This window comes from Benincasa hispida, chromosome 3 (assembly GCF_027475165.1).
Source record: "Benincasa hispida cultivar pf3 chromosome 3, pf3_genome.v1.1, whole genome shotgun sequence".
NCBI lineage: Eukaryota > Viridiplantae > Streptophyta > Magnoliopsida > Cucurbitales > Cucurbitaceae > Benincasa > Benincasa hispida.
In genome coordinates, this window is record NC_143480.1 from 32,612,249 (window position 1) to 32,630,899 (window position 18,651).

General features: G+C 33.6%; 2 protein-coding genes across 6 annotated transcripts; both read right to left on the reverse strand.

Annotated features, from left to right (window-relative positions):
- Positions 1-4,005: 4,005 nt before the first annotated feature.
- LOC120073169 (uncharacterized) lies at positions 4,006-7,841 on the reverse strand. 2 transcript variants are annotated; one of them, XM_039025831.2, is made up of 9 exons: positions 7,393-7,841; positions 7,162-7,287; positions 6,534-6,614; positions 6,354-6,442; positions 6,190-6,264; positions 5,615-5,676; positions 5,470-5,526; positions 4,875-5,057; positions 4,006-4,418 (listed from the first exon to the last, which is right to left on the reverse strand). In XM_039025831.2, exons 2-9 carry the CDS (start codon positions 7,285-7,287, stop codon positions 4,327-4,329), a joined length of 765 nt encoding a protein of 254 aa, XP_038881759.1. In that variant the 5' UTR covers positions 7,393-7,841; the 3' UTR covers positions 4,006-4,326. The 2 variants fall into 2 exon arrangements, with proteins under 2 accessions (XP_038881759.1, XP_038881760.1); XM_039025832.2 differs by having other exon boundaries at positions 4,006-4,409; positions 7,393-7,833.
- Positions 7,842-8,804: 963 nt separating this feature from the next.
- LOC120073168 (Splicing factor, CC1-like protein) lies at positions 8,805-18,403 on the reverse strand. Of its 4 annotated transcripts, none has more exons than XR_016528454.1 (13): positions 17,392-18,403; positions 15,863-15,941; positions 15,718-15,774; positions 15,206-15,261; positions 14,089-14,311; positions 13,385-13,471; positions 13,211-13,285; positions 13,038-13,121; positions 11,622-11,686; positions 11,271-11,458; positions 11,112-11,200; positions 9,380-9,494; positions 8,805-9,203 (listed from the first exon to the last, which is right to left on the reverse strand). XR_016528454.1 is itself a non-coding variant. In XM_039025829.2 (13 exons), exons 1-13 carry the CDS (start codon positions 18,015-18,017, stop codon positions 9,165-9,167), a joined length of 1,791 nt encoding a protein of 596 aa, XP_038881757.1. In that variant the 5' UTR covers positions 18,018-18,403; the 3' UTR covers positions 8,805-9,164. The 4 variants fall into 4 exon arrangements, 2 of the variants coding, with proteins under 2 accessions (XP_038881757.1, XP_038881755.1); XM_039025829.2 differs by having other exon boundaries at positions 11,271-11,466; XR_016528455.1 differs by lacking the exons at positions 8,805-9,203; positions 9,380-9,494 and adding an exon at positions 10,656-10,887.
- Between the last annotated feature and the right edge of the window lie 248 nt (positions 18,404-18,651).

An 18,651-nucleotide genomic window follows, 5' to 3' on the forward strand; every position in this document is an offset into this window, starting at 1 on the left:
GCCTTCCTGCTACTCTCTATGCAAGCCATTGGAACTAGAAAAGAGATGAAAATTGTTGAATGAATCTTTATGTTTTGATCTCTATTATCTTTTATATCTTTGCATTTCTTTCCTATTCCATTTTAAATTAATTAGGAGTTGCACATGAAATTTGAAAAATCTTTTTTAGTCATTTTAAAAAATGATATCTTTGTTTTTAAATGATTGTTGATTACCCTATTAGAATTGGGATGGTCATTTTTACTAAGCCCTCTATGGGTTTTTTTCAGAAGTGTTTATAATTATTATTCAAAATTATGTTTTTTTATTAAGTTATTCAAGATTATGTTTATGTTAGGGAGTAATAATAGAAGTAGTAATTTTAGAAAAGAAGAGTTAGGATGAATTGATTTGTAAATTTGATTTTCATACCATCCTATCGATATTAAATTGTAAGAATCATTATGTTTTGTTTCAAAAAGGGATTTTAGAATTTACCAAATTACGGACATTTTTTTTTTGAAAACTTATTTAACTAAATGGTTATGATAAATATCTATTTTTATTTGTTTTACTGTGAAATTTTTATTTATGGGATTAATATTTTAAGTATGAAAAATATGTACAATAAATATCAAAAGAAAACACAAATCTCTTTTTCTATATTCAATGCATCACAAGGTCGATTTAAAAGAAATATTGTTATTTTATTAATACCCTTTCTTTATTTATTTTATTTTTTCATCTTTCTCGTTTTCCTTCTAGCTTTTAAATTAAATTACATATTTGATTCCAATAATTTTTTTTTTAAAAAAATTATAATTTAGTTTTTATAGTTGTCTATGGTCTCTATTATTTATGAGAAATTTTATCAAACTAAATTTTAATTATAAATCGTAGAGACTAAATTAAAATTTTGTCAAAAGATTAATTTTTTTTTAAAAAAAAAAAGAAAAAAAAAAGTAATTTTAGATTTTAGTGCTACAAATTTTCTATTATATTTGACATGAAGTTTAGCCTTCCTATTTTCCAAATTTGGTTTTAAACTTCGTGTGAATAATGGGAGAGCTAGAAGCAGCGGCACTAGGGTTTATAGTGTGATCACTAAAAAGGTAAATTGTATTCCAAAATTATTTAGAGGTTATTTTGAAAATTTTAAAATCACTTCTATTTATTTCAAAATTACTTTAAAACGTGCCACCGATCATTCAAATATAATTTAATTTTCATGTCATCGAATTATTAAAAATGTATAAGGTGTTTTTTAAAATAACAAAACTGATTTAATGATTTCAAAATCACTTTCAAACATCCTTCATTTATCTCAAATACACATTTACAAAAGTAATTACTTCAACTTAATTATTTTTTTTTTACCTTTAAGTTGATAGAATATTTAGAGGTGTGGAGGATCCGAACTTTAATTTACTCAGCTGAATTATACTTGGATTGACACTTAAACTTAGGTTAATGAAATTCTTTTTATATACTATACGCTAATAAAATAGTTAAGTTATTGAAATAACTTGTATAATTTCTTTGTTGAAAGCTCAAATATAGATGATATTATAAAAATTCAAAGGTTCCCATTCTAAAATTTAGATTAAAAAAAGTTAAAGATTCGATCTTTCATCTCTTGTTGTACTATGAAAACACTTCAACATTTTGTCGTGTGAGCTTGAAAAAGAAATTGCCAGAAATAGCCTCCTCAAGTTTTCATCTTTCAAAACTAGCATATTTTTTAAAAATTCTGTACAATGGTTTTTATGGATCCATCTAACCTAAGATCGACCATCAAGGCGAAATCTAGGTAGTTAACACCGAGATTCTATCAAATTTTCTAAATATTATGTAATCTTTCCAAATTATTGTATATCAAATCTTACCTAATTTTCAAATCTTTCCACCCAAAGATCAAATTTTGCTAAGAATTAAGTAAAATTTGGGAGATCTAAAGAATCTTTGCGTATCTCACCAAAATTAATATCGAGATTCTATATAATTAGACTTTAAATCTCGAGTAGATTAACATCGAGATTCTTTCTGTTTTCCCAAATCTTAAGTTTTTTATTTACAAAATTTAGACATCACAGTGCACTTAGTTATATTTGAAAACCATAATCGGTAAATTCATTTAGAAATTTGAAACTTTATATAATTGTGGAAACAAAAATTAGGGCCGAAAAAAATAGTTTAACAAATTTTCAAAAAGCATACCAGTTTTGAAAAATGAAAACTTGATAGTGTTATTTCCCAACTTCTTACTATGATATCAAGTTAAATCATCAATCCAAAAATTCAAGCTAATGGGTCAAAGTAAATTTAATCAAATTAATACTTTGACATAAGTGAGTCATGCTAACTTGAGCATAACTTGTCGTAAATTCAATTTCTTATCTCAATAATTATCGTAAAATAAATGAATGAATAATTATTAAAATAAAAATGTTTAAAAAAAACACTATTCAAACAATAATAATATAAAATATTTTTATACAAACGTTTAAAAAAAAATATGTTCTTAACATCATTCTCAATCAACAGTTTACCAAGTCTTCTCGACACATTTTAAGATTTATTGAAATTATTTGTATTTTGTCTTATAATTATAACGATTAGATGAAGATTTGAAACTTTTATATATGTCGGATAATAAAATCTCCACATGTAATACAACTCTCATATTACAAGTCAGGTTGTTCGAGACTTGTATATAATAGGTATAAATAGATATTCAAATAACTAAAAGAAGATTAAACAATATAATAATAGAAGGGTCATAAGATAAAAATGACATTCATAGCTCAATATGAATTAGTTAAAGACATGTTTGTCATACGTAAGATATTAGAAATTTGAATCTTTTAAAAATAATAATATTCGATAACGTTCATATAGTATAAGGCCTGTTTGTAAATATTTTCGAACAATATTCTGATTGTTTTAAAGAAAACAAAAGTTGAGTGAAAACATGTTGCAAAGCTGTAATTGTTGACCACACTTTTTTCTCCAAAAGTTGTAATTTATTGGTTTTGTTTAATAGGACTAAAGCTCAATGATAAAATTAAGGCATGGTATGCATGTTTTTCATAAATAACTCCACTGTTGAGTAATAGTGGAAGTTAAATGCTTTGTGTAGACTTGGAGAAACAATCGTTTTCATTTTTCACATAACAAAAACACATATATATGCCCATCATTTGCACATTGTCCACATGTTTTGGATAAGACTTTTTTGTTTTCTTCTTTTCAGATAAGTTTTAGGGGAAAAAATTATTGTCCTATTATCTAGTGTGCATTCTCAATATTTAAGCGCATTCGTATTGAGTACCAGCATTACAATGTTAGTCCTGGGGACATTTTGCTAATTTTGTGTCTTCTTTTAACTTGGTTGACTTGGTGTTGATTTAGATTTCCATTTGTTCATTTAAGCTCAATTTTCGTTGTAACACTTGATTCTACGTGTTCGCGACTAGTAAAATAACACATTTCAAGTAATCATTATCCTCTATTTGAAATGAGTTAGCTGGAATTGCTAAAGGTAATATGACCTTACTTACTATCATGCATTATTTCATTTCAAAATTTGACCTTGTAATATTTATGACTAGCATCTTGATTCTTATCAAACCTCACATCTTGAGGTCAAAAATACTTTTTTATATGAATTTACTCATTTTGGTCATCTATGGCATTTAGAGTTGTAGTATGTCATCATGCAGTCGGACAATGTATAGAAAAACGTGTTTCTATTTCTACCAACTGTTTATACATTGTTCAAGAAGTTTGCCTTATAAGTTCATATATCACTTTAGCCTAACGATGTGATGTGTTGTTTTCTTTTAGTAACATTAAATTTAAAATCCAAAGTTAATATAATAAATATTAATTTATTTATCATATTTTAAGGAAATATTAAATCTAATTGATACAACTCAAAACCTAAACAATGATTCATATGTTGCCTTACCATCCAATTATATAGAAGAATGTAACTGTTCCATTAAATATTGATAAAAAGAAATCTAGATCAGTAGATTAGCATGCAAATTCATTTAAGAATAAAAGAATGTACCGCTGCTGCTACACTCTACCTCTCCTATTGAATAGAGAATATAAAAAATAATAATAATTTACAGCCATTTGCCTCGGATGTACTTTTAAGTTAATTAGGAGCTATGAAAATCTTCCTACCTCAAACTACAGAAACTAAAACTCCTACCTCCATGGCAGCAATTTACGAACATGAAAAGGAAAAAAGAAAAAGAAAGGAACAAAAAAAAGAGACAGAACTATAAAATATCGAGGCCATCGGCAAAATGCAACCACGTTGATCACATTTGCCTCTCAAGCAGCAGCTGCTTGCACCGGACCATCGGATCGATAATAACCACCGCGACCACGAGCCCGCCCCCTGCCACGACCACGCCCTGCAAAACCTTCAGATAATATATAGTCAACAGAATGTGCACTTCAACAGAACCAATTTTAACAACGGAACTAAACGAAGGGTGTGCACAGGTTTGGAACAAGGATAATAATCACGAGTTTGATAACAATGACGATACGACAACCATGCTTTTCTACTTAAGCTTTTGAATTACTGCTTGACATGAAAACTGAGCACTTGGTTTAAATTTAATAATTTTTAATCTATTATGAACATATTAGTCTCAAACCAGAACCGCTGTTAGAAGGTGAAAATTTGATCATCTACCATTATCCCCCTACCCTTCTGATTTTCTTTCCTAAAAGTGTCTTGCAATTTAAGCCTTTTTTATCTCACACTTTAGTTTAACATCCTTTTATAAGCAAAAGAACAAGATTAAGAAAACCAAGAGATACACAAGCACCTGAGTTTTGGGTATAATTGTATCATAAATTCCATAACTTACCCCGACCCGGTACTGGTGGTGCCATAGGCTCACCATAATCATAATATCCCCCCGATTGGCGACCATAACCACGCCCCCTTCCACGAAATGCACGACCTCTTCCACGTCCTCGACCTCTAGGTCCAAAACCTCGCCCTCCATCCCAACCATCTCCCTGATACTCAGATGGACCGTTGTAGTTCCCTACATAAAAAAGGTTCAATAAAAAATTGGCACAGACCGTAAATTTGAATTTAAGATCATTAAAAGATAAATCTCTCATTAATCAGAAAAAATGCATCAAGTACATGTAAAGGGTCTCAGACCCTATTAAATAATTTGATATTTCGTATGACCGAGGTGCTTCCATGTAAGCATTTGCCTTTTTTATTTTCTGTACTTTAAGTGTTCTTTTTCTTTAAAATGAAATTCACCTATGTCATCTTTTTTGGATGAACTCTGTACTGCTACAATACAAAAACCATACTTACTATACATTACACAGAAAAAGTGATACCAGCATACAGTTACATTAAATAAATCCAAACCAAATATGCCTGAAAAAGTATCCTTACACATATAAGGCAATCTAAAAGAATAAAGAGAATAATATTACCTCTACCCCTGCCTCTTCCTCTACCACGTCCCCTACCTCGTATTCTAGGTGATCCCTCTAAAAGCATATTGGTGCAAATAAATTAAAATCAGTTCATTACTAAAAGTAAATGATTAAAATATAAAAATCATTTTATATAATTCACCTCCTTCATCTTCGAATTCATTCCATGGTTTCACTTGGTCAACGGGAAGAGGTGGTTGGTATCTACATATGAGTAATACAAATGGAAAATGGTGGTGAAGAAGCAGATCCATTTAAAAACTTGAGAGTACATGGAGACTTAACAATAAATCTTAACCAAAAAATCCAAAAAATATATCAAATACACCACAATTAGTCTGTATCGCTGATTCATAGAAAAAAAAATTATAAGAAAAAGAAAAGACAGAAAATTTCACATCAATCCCCATTGTATTAAAAGGCCAAAGTATATATATATATATATATGCCATTCCAAACGTGCTACGATTACCATTAAATGTTAATCACCACAATTTTAGAGTAAAACCGCATGTGCCAAATTTCATTGAAGTTAATAGTGATACTAATATTTAATACAAGAACACAATCCTTAACCAATTTTTTAAATATAAAGGTAGGCTTGCAAATTAGGCAACCCACATGAATGTAACTATTCAACATTATTATACATTGGTATTAGAAAATATACAATCGTAAGAGAATATTTTTAGTAACTAAAATTTGACAGATATTTACCCTGTCGAAGATGTATCTAGCTCTTTCTTGGACAAGGTAATTGACACCATTGAAACATGTCTTGTAGTCTCGAGACTGCCAACAGTAGGGAGAATGAGCTTTCCATACTACAAAGCTAATAACGGTAAATTTTCAGAAGCATATGGGAGACTAGGAATTCATACGGAAGAAGGCCTTCTTCGAGTGGCTCCCACATGTCAGTTATATCAGTGGATCCAATTGATGTGTTCTGATGGAGACCAACAATCCTTCTCTGAACAGAGAAACGGTAGATAATACAAACGATATCGCAAGAACACCAAAAAAAAAAAAAAAAACAAGCACAGTGAAGAGAATAACCCCACCTTAATTAGCTCAGCTATCATTACAGTCTTATTGATAGCTCTACCCATTCCCTTGACAACAATCTCGTTTGATCCTTTCTCCTATGAAACACACCAGAAATCATAATCAATAAAATCTCAAAATATTTTTTCAAGACTAGACATGCAAGAAAGGGTCTTGATGCAGACCACAAAACGTAAGCAAACAAGAGAGAAAAAGCAATAGCAAGAATTTTATTTTAGGATGGATAAAAGCATCAAGTTTAATACGGACAAACAACTAAGAGAGTCTGTAGGTGAAGAAGGAACATGCACTAGGAGGAAATAATAGTAAGAAATTACCAAAAATGAGAACAAAAATAAAATGTGCAAATGTGTAGCAACCCATATTTGATAATGATATCAAAAGCAAGTTTTCCCAGATCTTTTCATGGCAAAAGAAAAGCACTAACAAATAAAGTAACAGCATGAAACAGAAGTTAGGCATTCAAAACAGGAATTTCAAGTATTAAAAGCACGAGTACTACGAAATTAGGAAGTACCCATTTGAGGTTATACCGTTTTCATTCACATAATTAATAATTACCCATAATTCTACATCAATAACATAAAAACAAACACATAAGAGAGAGCTCCAGAAGAAATCAACCTGGAGAAGAGTGGTGGCATAAGTAATGTAGTTTCTCATCCTTCCTTGAGTAGTAATGCGAATCTCATTCTCATTTATAGGAGTATTCTCCGACTTGGGCTTCTCCACTCTCTGATACCTATCCATCTGACACCAGAAAGAAGAAGAAAGAATTTAGTTAAAACCCCATATCAGAAACCAGCAGAAATAAACTAATGAAAGCAGCCCTAAAACTGGTGAGTTGTTTGTTACCGTAAGTGAGGCGACTAGTAGAAGAAGAAAGAAGAGGTGAATCTGGAGAAGCTTGGAAAGAGATAGAAGAATCTACACCACTCCCTCTCTGTGCGTGAATCTGAGTGAAACCTGTTTTGTTTGATTGGGTAATTGGGTGGTTTCGAAAAATTAAGCCCCTTTCCGAAGGCCCCGTGGGTTTGGCGAAAGAAGGAAGATTATATAGAAAGAGAAGGAGAAGAAAAGGGGTGGCCGAGTATGAACCAGTGAGAGTAGGGCTTTGAGGCCCCGGTCTTATCGCCGCCGTGACCGCACGTAATCCCTGCTGGATCACTGCCACCTACCAATCCCCCTCCGCCAACAAACTATCACAATTCTCTCTCTTCGGCCCCTTTTACTACATACCCTCTTCGGCCCATTTGGCCCATACACACTTTTAAACTTGGAATGTTTTAAGAACGTAAGTGCTTGTACTCGCAACGAATTCTCTCTTGCTTCTTGTAGATCGACTCTAATAGCCTAATGTTATTGATATGCTCCTCGGTGATCGGAGGTTTCGATTTTCCATCTTCGTAATTATTTAAAAAATAAAAACTCCGAATATAACTATGTGAATAAAGATATTAATTACCATCTCAATAGTTATTGATTTTATCTCCATTAAAAAAATTAAATATGATTTAGAAAAGATATATTAAATAAGAACAATTATGTTTACATACTCTATCTTATCTAATCAAAAAAATTAAATATGATTTTTTTGCTGTTGCCCTTATTGTAAGGATAATAATTCTTGTAACACGTGCTATTCACTCATCCAACCTCATTTTCATAGTTCAAATATTAAATTGAGTCCTACAATATGATGTTTAAAAGAATGTGGGGACTTTTGAAATTGATATTTCTATTTATTTTTCAGTGTAGTTTAGGGAGAATTGAGATATTTTATTACATGACAAATCAATACCAAAAACAAATTTTAAAAATTTAAAAAAAAAAAAGAAAAAAAAAAAGAGCCGAAATGAGGGTAGGACCCTCTTGATTTTAAAGTGTTGCAGTCAATCCAAAGAACAGGACGTTAACTTTTCTATTAAGACAATTGAAGATTTTGATTAAACATAGCATGTTAAATTGATTTTAAATGAGTAAATACTCTTAGAGTAGTTTTAAACCCCTATATTTTAAACCAATTTTTAAATCAATTCCATACCTCGGAACTGTACTTGTGAAGCCTGAGATGTATTGAATAAACTTGAGCTTCTCCGACTTCCTAAATCATTTTGAAGTCGTGAATCTTACAAATAACATCTTGTTGTACCAGATCTGTCGGATAAAAAGTTAACATGGAAAAATTTTACACAAATTCAAGGCTTCAAAATGATCGCTGGCAGAAATGAATCTGTAAATGCAAGAAACCCCAAGTCAAATAAGTGTTTCTGGGAATCTTCTACAAAATGCATTGCAAGACATGTTCATAGAAAGTAGCTCCATAAGTCAACAACAATAAAAGCATCCAAGCCAACCAAAAGTATTCGCTTGACACTAATGTTACAGAGCAGAAATTTAAGAATTGGTACCAATATCCCACCATAAAGAACAGGACGTTAACTTTTCTATTAAGACAATTGACACATTTTTAACCAGTACTTCTATAAGCACCTATTACAGAAAGGAGAGACATTAGACATCGATGGACCGGACCGGACGGGATGCCACCTGAGAAAATATAGAGCAGGGATTGGCTAGAGGAATCTTCTGATTACTCCTAAATGATGAGAACCATGAACGGAAATTCAAGCTCCTATGAACTTGGCTTCATACACCTGCGGTTGCTGCAAGACAGAACAAGTTGGGTGATACTGAGAAGCCGAAACTGAGAGAACTAACACAAGGAATTCAAAAGAAACAAATCGAGCTCCTGGGCATAATTTCTTTTTCCTAATACCACTAGTCTAACAGCATTGAGAAATTTATTAACATATTGGAGCTTTCGAGTTCAATAACAAACCATGAACAAGACCGATATCTGTCTGCCTGCAAACCATCTCAAGTGCATTGCACGTTGAGCATTTATAGCTGCTTCCACAGTATCATATTGCAGATACACACATCCAGCGCTATTTCTGCACAATGTAAAATAATAAAAGAAGAAAGACGATGAAATGATAACTTCTACATAAACAAACATCTATTTAATCATACAATAACGAAAACATCTATTTTTGGACATAAGATGGAGAGTACCTCAGTTACATTACCTACAACAAAATAGAAAAAAGATATGGCACAGAGGTTTAAGAAGAAACACAAGAGATACTGACATAAAATGAAACTTGTTTGGTAACATTTTGTTTATAGTTTCCAGTTCAGAGTTTTTAAATTTATGTTTGTTTTCTCCCAATTTATTTAATATATTTTTCACTCTTCTTAAAATAAGATCTGAATTTTTTGTCAAAATCTAAAAACAAAAACAATTATTGAAAAACTCGTATTTTAGTTTTCAAAACTTGGGCTTAGTTTTTGAAAAATTTAGTAGAGTGGAAGACATAATGTAGAAATTTAGAGTGGAAGTAGAGTTTAAAAGCTTGTCAAACAGGTTAAATTTACAGTATCTAAGCAAATGCATGAAATATAAGAGCAATTCTTTACACTACCTTTCCTACCTTTCACTTGCCCTCTCTCTTCTCCATTACATCAAGTCCCATCACATAAAACTACGAACCTAACAATAATTGCATTCTTTTTATGGAAGCAATAATTGCATTATTTGACTTCCCAAACTTAATGAACTTCTGGATTATGTTGACATTACTATGCAACTTGCTAGAGTGAAGCTGCAGTAAAGCCTCCGTAGAAATATGTGGAAAACTGAACTATGAGAACAACACATCTCAGACTTGGTAACATATTTGCACAGACAAAAAAAATTCAAGTATGTTTCCCTAACCATCATAAGCTAGTAGAAGTCCAAATAATTTTGCAAGTACTATCTAAATGTTCAATCAAAACTACAACTGTCCAAGAAGAATGTGAGCTTTACAAAAACAGGATATCTACAAATAATTTTGCAAGTACCTTCCAATGGTTTTTGTCATCAGAAATTAAAAGAGTTAACAGATTACAATAGAAATTGCGTCCTAATTCAAATCTCAGAAGAATAAACGAACAAGACCTTGATTATTCAAAAAGGGTCAAAGATCAATCTCAAGAGCAGCATAAAACAAAACAAACTCCCAACCAAATCCAACCCCCCCCCCCCCCCCCAAAAAAAAAAAAAGAAAACAAACAAAAAAATATTATCATTTATTTAAATTCTTGTTAAATAATTAATTTGTCAGTAAATACTAAATGGAAAATGTCGTCAGTCGAGTATAGTTATAAATTTGTAATAATTCAGGGCTAATGTCGGCATAAGATAGCCCTTTCCATAACCATCCTAAAATTAAATAGGGAAAATAAGATTCTCCCATCCATGGAGGCATTAGTAATTTTTTTCCATCCCTATTCCGGAAGTATCTGCAAATGAGGATCAAAGATCCAAGTCAATGCCCCAACACGGAACAAAACAAATTCAAGAAAGATGTGAACAGGGGACATCCTGTTTTAAGCGTTGTAGCCATAAATATGATTGACTTAAAGAGAGAGCAGAAATATAAGTTTGAACCAAAAAAAAAAATGTTCCACTTGATAATATGACCTGAAATAGTTAATATGATTGTAGGGACAAGAAAAATACTCACTTATCCACATATATATGTTTAACGCGACCGTATTTAGAACACTCCTCTTCAACATCTTCTTTGATTTCCATGTCAAAGTCTGGTGCTGTCTGCAAGATGATTCATCTAATAAATAATCCAGCTTGAAAGATGAAAACAAAAAATACAAGTATTCAGTACCTCCGTTGATGGATCAAACATATTTTTCAGTAGTAAACATTCACTAGGACTTCCAACAGATTGTAAAACAGGTGGAGTAAAATTCGCCGGAAGTACTGGTGCAGCAACTGCAACTTGACCATTTAAAGGCAAGCTGGTAGATCTCTGATTTGGGGCTGACCCATTCAACACTGGAGCTCCAAGAGATCCTGCAATACTGAAACCATGAAGCAGTTAACTTGCATTAATCCAATCTTTCTTTCTTACAGAATACAAATACAACATCCATTGAAGAAGGATATGAGCACACTGACTACTAAAGAAAGAAAATAAGACATCTGGCTACTTAATCACACCAAAAGGGAGACAAACCTAGTAGCAATGCCAGTTCGGTCAAGCTTCTGCATCAGCAGAGCTCTTGATTGAGCATTCAATGCCTGCAGTTAGATGTTACAATTAGCAAGAAACTTTTGCTACAGCCAAGGAGTAACCATAAAGCACTCTAGTTGGAAGCGATTAAAGAAAACAAGGTTCAGTCAGCAAGGTTCAACAGTCATCAAATAAATGATATGACACATAATAAGCATAATCTAATTAGTCAATGACAATAGTCTCATTTTCATTTCTTTTTTTCTCCCTTTTCCATTAAGCATGTGAGAGGAAGAAAATCTTAAGCAAGGTGTCAAATATTGGAAACCAAGGCTAAAAAACTCAGGATGTCAACCGCCAGGAAAGAATCATTCTCCCTTAATGATGCCAATATATCAACAATAGACTAGCATGCTCCGTTCATATGTCGTCATCCAATACAAGAAAATTTCAGATAACAATCAATACATCGGGAATATATCTACAACTTGGAGGTGCTGTTTCCACATATCACTCAATCAATTCCTTCATGTAATTATCCAGCCTTTTAGCATGTATACCACCATCCACCTTTCTAGTTTCCATGGGCAGCCTATGACGAAGTAAGAATCCGTGTGTGTAAAAATTCCACAGGAATCTAATATTAGTATTTTTCAATGTGCATTCCAGTGAATGTTGTTCAACACCATTCAATCAATATTTGACACTCGCCACCCCACAAAAATTTATTCAAAGGCTCAATACTTGGCCCACTCTGGACTCCCCATGCCTCTCAAAATTAAATTACAGCCTATGAGCCCGTTCTTTTCCTCTTTTTTTTTCTGTTGGCCCTATTGTATTCCTTCATATTTCTCGACAATAGCTTGGGTTCCTGATATTATTATTTCAAAAGTATATATAAATAAAAGCTATCTACATAAGAAGGTCCTAATCAATAGACCATGTGTATCTACAATCTACCATCATGGAGATATCAAAGTCCAAGCATCACCTAACTACACCCAACACAATTATATTACGATAGGAAGATGGAGAGGAGCCAATGATAGACAATTGCAATTCCTATGAGCACACACTCAAGGCAGGTGCTTGGCTCGCACAAGAGAAACTCACCTAGTCTCACTCATAAAATAATTGAAAGCAAAAATGTCTTCAGATCTAATGTCATTATAACAAGGATATACTTATACTTAAACACAAGAAGATCATTTATGAGACAGCCAAATTAAATTATTGCAAACTTCAACTATAGTAAAGACCAAATTTTTGTGACATAAAACATCTGATGCAGAGCTTCAAATAATTAAGTCATCAAGATAGCTCAACTCAAGCCTTAGCAGAAGGAGACTGAAAAGGAACCGTGCTAAAAGGATTGTAAAAAGATGTTTATTTAACCGTAAAAAAAAACTATACACCAACCAGACCACCCCCTTCATCGTCATCAAGGTCATTTGATTTTGCAACGCTCTCCTGTGCTCCAATATGATCTGTAACAGATGAAACCTGCACAAACAGTATTAATTAGGACAAACAAACCCAGGATGTCATCATTCTTCAGAGGCGCTAATAACAAAGAAATAGTAGAAGACTACCTTGATGGTTCGGCCAGCAATTTCTAATTTCCCGTTCAAGCTTTGAGCTGCCTTTGCATGCTCTAGATGAGCAAACTGGAAACAACTCAAAAAATTAAGACAGACGTTTATGAATGGACTATGATACACAGTACATTAAAAACTTGCAAAAATTGATAATAAATGATTACCCACTTGAACAAATCCAAAACCCTTACAGTGACCTGACTCAAGGTCAAGAGGTAGTTGCACAAGCTCCACAGGACCAAATGCTTCAAAAATCTGATCAGAAAAGAAGTAATGATCTGTTAGACCTCCAATCCAGAAGATTTATTCAAGGAATGGCAAACTGAAATGTAGCTGTTTCCTGTTTCTAATATTTAGAAGTATCAGTCTTGGGTTTCCTTGTTTGAATATTTTGAATAGTGAAGTTATAAGTTATAATTCCCTTGGTCAGTTAAGTTGTTTCTGAGTCTCCGTTTACATGAGGTTTATGCTGGATATATGTACATATTGTGTGTTAACTAACAGTAGTGTGGAGAGATGGATGGCCCTCTCAAATTAGTCCTTGGCAAGTTAGATTGTAATTTCCTGTGAAAGCTATCTGAAAGAAAGGGAATAGCTATCGTAGTCGAAAGGTTATTATGCTATGATTATTTATGAGCCGTACAAAACAACTCTAAATCCTCTATCAGGGCCTATCATTCATAGACTCTGATTCTACAGTAGGAAAACCATATTCACTGCATATACTTGCAGAAATAATACTGATGCATAAATTTGGTTTTTGTTCAATGACAGTCTATAGTTGTCGCTTGTATAGAAAATAACTTCATATGAGAGGAAATCAAATATGGATGTCTCGAAATAAAATTCCATAGATTAATTGGTCTTAGTACCTCTCGAAGGTGAGTCTCCGTCATGTTAAAATGTAGATTTCCAACATATAGTTTCCTGTCTACTGCTCCATATGGACCTGCACCAGAGGCCCCTGACGTATTTGATTGAACAAGATTCTTTTCAGCCTCCGAAGGTTTAACCATTACAGGTTGCCCAAGAAGTAGTTGACCAGAGAGAGCAATAGCCATAGGCACAGACATCGCATCATAAAATTCAACATACCTGCAGTTTAATCAATGCCTCAAAGTAAACTTATCAGAACACAATACAGCAAAAACAAGAAACAAAATTTACAAAGCATAAAATAAACAAATATGGAGAGACCTCTTAGTTTCTTCTGACTGAATTAATGATCAGGTCAGTTCATCAAATGAAGAGGCAACACAAAACAAAATAGCAGATGACCAGCTTAGACTAGAAGAGGGGGGATCAAATGGTGACTATTCATCACCCTTTCTAACATTTTCAATGAGCATATTTCCATATACAAATTAATTCCCAAAATCCATTATAAAAAATTGGACAGTCCTCGAAAAATAAAAAAGAACATTGCACAGTAAGTACTATAGGGAAGTCAAGATTCCACAGAAGACCAATTTTCTCTAAATTTTTTATTATTTCGATAATAGACTGAAATAACAACCCCAAGCTAGAACCTTTCTACATAACATTCGGGGAAAAGAAACAATGAGTAGATGATACCCAACCAAGCATGTTCATTTTCATGAAGTGTAACAAAGCAATCTCTGAAAGTCAATTCAAACCAAGAAAATTCCATAACAGAAAGAAATGAATCTAAAACCAAGACCAGAGATAACAGAGTCATAGGAGTTAGGACTGTTTCTTATCTGCACAAAAACATAGAGGAGCAGAATTAGGAGTACGATGGGGAAAACAACAAAGGAAACCTCAGGTTTATGTTATCTACCTTGAACAAGCAGCATGAATTGATTAAACATGACTGCATTGTATTCCCACCATCCCTCATCATTATCGCATTGCTAGTTCATTTAAAAATACAGTTAAATTTGATACTTGAAAACTACTATGTTAATAACCATATTAACAAGATCACAAGCATACAATATAAAAATTGCTCATCCCAAGACCACATACCCAACTCCTTTTGACCGTCTGGAATTCCTGTCCATGATCAGCCGGACATCTCTCACCTGAAAATAGAAAAAACAATGAGAACAGGTTATTTTAGGAAGCCAGCAAAACAGAAAAGCAATAAAGGTCTACGTCCTTTACACTCGAAGCAAAGCACCATTCAGCCATCAATGAGATGATGACATAACTCATATACATTTTCACTCACCCCATATAAACAGAATGTTGAGATAGAAGAAATTGATTATAGTTTCGAAACTGAAGGCAGAGGAACAGTAACTGCAATACGAAGCAAATCTATCTCAATATCTATGCAACCATAACATTTCTAGCATTAACATTGCAACAAAAATACTTATATTCTAATACAGGCTACAGAGGTGAACAAGTACAGGGGCATAACACTTGAAATGATATAGACGAATGTATGACTGCTAATACCTTTAATTATTCATTTCCAGCAAAAGAAAAAATAAATGCTCAAATGTTTCACTTGAGTAATTAGTTTCAAATACCTTTCCCGCTTTTGAAAAGAATTCGTAAACATCTCTCTCCGTGGCCTTCAAAGGCATCTGTACAAAGAAAATATAGGATAACAAGAATGATAAGCAAAATGTAGACTGAACATGGAACATAGGGAAAATAGGGGAAGCCATTAACCTGGTAAGCAAATACAGTCCTTTGATCCCTCTCTGGATCCGCTTCAGGCTCCACCATGTCTTTCTTTTCCTTCATTCTCCTGTCATTCGCACACCCAAAATATCAGGCAAAATTGAAGGAAAATAAAGTGATTTAAATTGAAAACAAATGTTTAAAAAGATTTAGGATGACTCAAATTTCTTCTTAGTTCTTTCCACTCTATATTACTAGGGGATAGTGATTGAATAAATTTGAAACTTTTTCTCAGTAAGAACTTCAGCACAGTATATCAGCAATTTAGCCAATCCACTACACTAAGAAGAGAGCTTGCATAATAAAAATATAAAACCAACTTAGAGAAGGAGTCCAAACTTATATGATTCCATTTTGGTGCCTTCATTCTTGGAAATCCTGAGCAAATTAAAAATGAATACATTAAGAAATGATGGGTTTCTAGGATTTCCACACCGTGGTGTTGGTTATCATTGGTTGTTTATCAACTTCCTGCCCTTTTTGCTGCAAAATATCAATTTGGTAACTGTCTAGAAAACTTTTGCACTTGTCAATGAGAACCTAGAGTTCTTTCTATTCAAACAGGTAAAAATAAAAATAAAATCTACTGCCATTACAAGGCTTGAAAGAGATCCTAATTTCCATTGAATATCTGGTTTATCAATGATGCCAACCCAATGGCCTGGGAATTAGTTCTAATATTTATACGCTTCACTATCCAAAGCATAAATGGATTCTAATGAAGTTTCCAATTCGATAATACAATGTCATATCGTTTAATGCAACGCTTTTTTTTTTATGAGACGGATTTCATAGGTCGAATCAAATTTAAAGATGTTGATAAGCAGTTACTAAAATGATATTTAACAAAAACTTCTTCTTATGCCTTGAACACTTTAGCTCAAGTGTTGAGGTGGGCTGGTGTGTATAGTCATGAAAATCATCTCCTGTATTCCAAGAGGTTTAGGAGTTCAAAGCAAACAAACAACAACCGAGTATGGCTTATTCCAGATTAACTTATTTATGGTTGTGCTTGGTTGAAGGATTAGTGTGCGATTAGTTTGGTGTGCTTGAAGAGATTTTGGTTGCAAAGTTAATGGTTTGTTTCAGAAAGGAGTTTTTCTATCCAGTTTTGGGCAGTTATCCAGTTGATCTCCAGTTAGTCTGCAGCTCGGAGCAGTGTTTGGGCTTGGTGGAAGCAGTTTTTGTTGTTTTGGCTCGCTGGCTTTTCAAGTTGTTCTCTCAGAGTTGCTAGGTATTTCCCTCAAGTTCTCAAATGTTTTGTTTATCTTCTGGCTCTCGTAGAGTTTGAAATTTTTTCTTCACTTAATTTGCTTGGGTAGTTGTTTTCAATCCCATGGGGGGTCTCTATCCTTCAATGTTTTCCATGAAAAGTTTGTTTCTTGATCAAACACACCGCCCTTGGAAATTTCAAGAATAACAAGAAACAAGCGGACAATAAAAATGTATACAAGCAACACCAAGTACTCAACTAAAAGCTTTCATGTTCAACAAAGAGCGCACAAGTGAACAAATACCTGTTTTCTCTGACATCAACTTCACGTTCTCGTTCCCGAACAGACCGACTCCTGCTTCGCCTCGATCTCTCCTCTTCCCTCTCCCGCTCCCTCTTCTCCCTTTCTCTCCTTTCTCTTTCTTTTTCCTTCTCCCTCTCTCTATCTCTGTCCCTTCTATCCTTGTCTCTCTCTCTGTCCTTCTCCTTATGCCTCTCTCTATCTCTGTCCTTATCCCTTCTATCCTTGTCTCTCTCCCTCTCCTTCTCCTTATGTCTATCTCTATCTCTCTCCTCTCTATCCCTGTCTCTATCCCTTTCCTTCTCACTGCTACCCCTCTCTCTCGTACGGTTCCTTTCTCTATCCCTCTCTTTTCCCCCATCTGCTTCCTCCTCTCTGTCTCTTCGATGCCGATCCCTCCCTCGCCCCGAGTGATCCTTATCCTCCTTCCCGTTTTCATGCTCGCTTCTCGACCGCTTGACCTTCACCTCCTCGTCCTCACGACCACCGGAGCCAGCTTCCTCGTCTACCTCTCTCTTTCTGCTGCTTTTCTCGTTCCTCTCACTCTCGCTCTTCTTTGGCTTCTTCGTCTCCCTATCATCCTGCTCCTCCACAGCTTTCTCCAAGTAATCGTACTCGTCGAAGTCCATCGAATCTTCAGAAATTCAGCGGCTCGAGAGTAGACCCGCAAAATGAAAGCTTCGGATCTTGCCGGAATTCGTGTTCGAACAAAATCAGCGAAGCTAGGCCGGGGAAGAAATTTCGATAAATTGAGAATTCTAGGGTTTTTTGAAGGGGTTTCTGGGAGAGGAACTATTGGTTGGCTTTGAGTTTCTCAATAATCCGCGAGTGAAGAGTTGGAGTTGTTTTTATATGGATGAAAACAGATCAGATTCCACAAAATTGAAAAATTCGTATTCACTTTGGTTATTAAGTAATGTTAATATTAACGTCAAAACGAGCATAGTTCAATCGAACTGATGTGTGAAATTTATTTTAAAAAATAACTAAATTATAATTAATATGTACTCTTCTCTTTAAAGTCAATAGTTCAATCCTTGTTTATGATATTGTTGTGCTAAGAAAAATATATAAATTTTGGATACCAAACTAAAAGTATATAGACTAAAATGAGGATTAATTACTCAAAAGACCAATTTTAAAGGTCTATAATGACAAATGACCTAGTTTTTTGAAAAAAAAATGTCAAATGTCTCTTTGCTGATGCCATGACCATGTAGAGTTATGTTATTGCCTTTTTTTCTTTTTTCCTTTTTTCTCCGG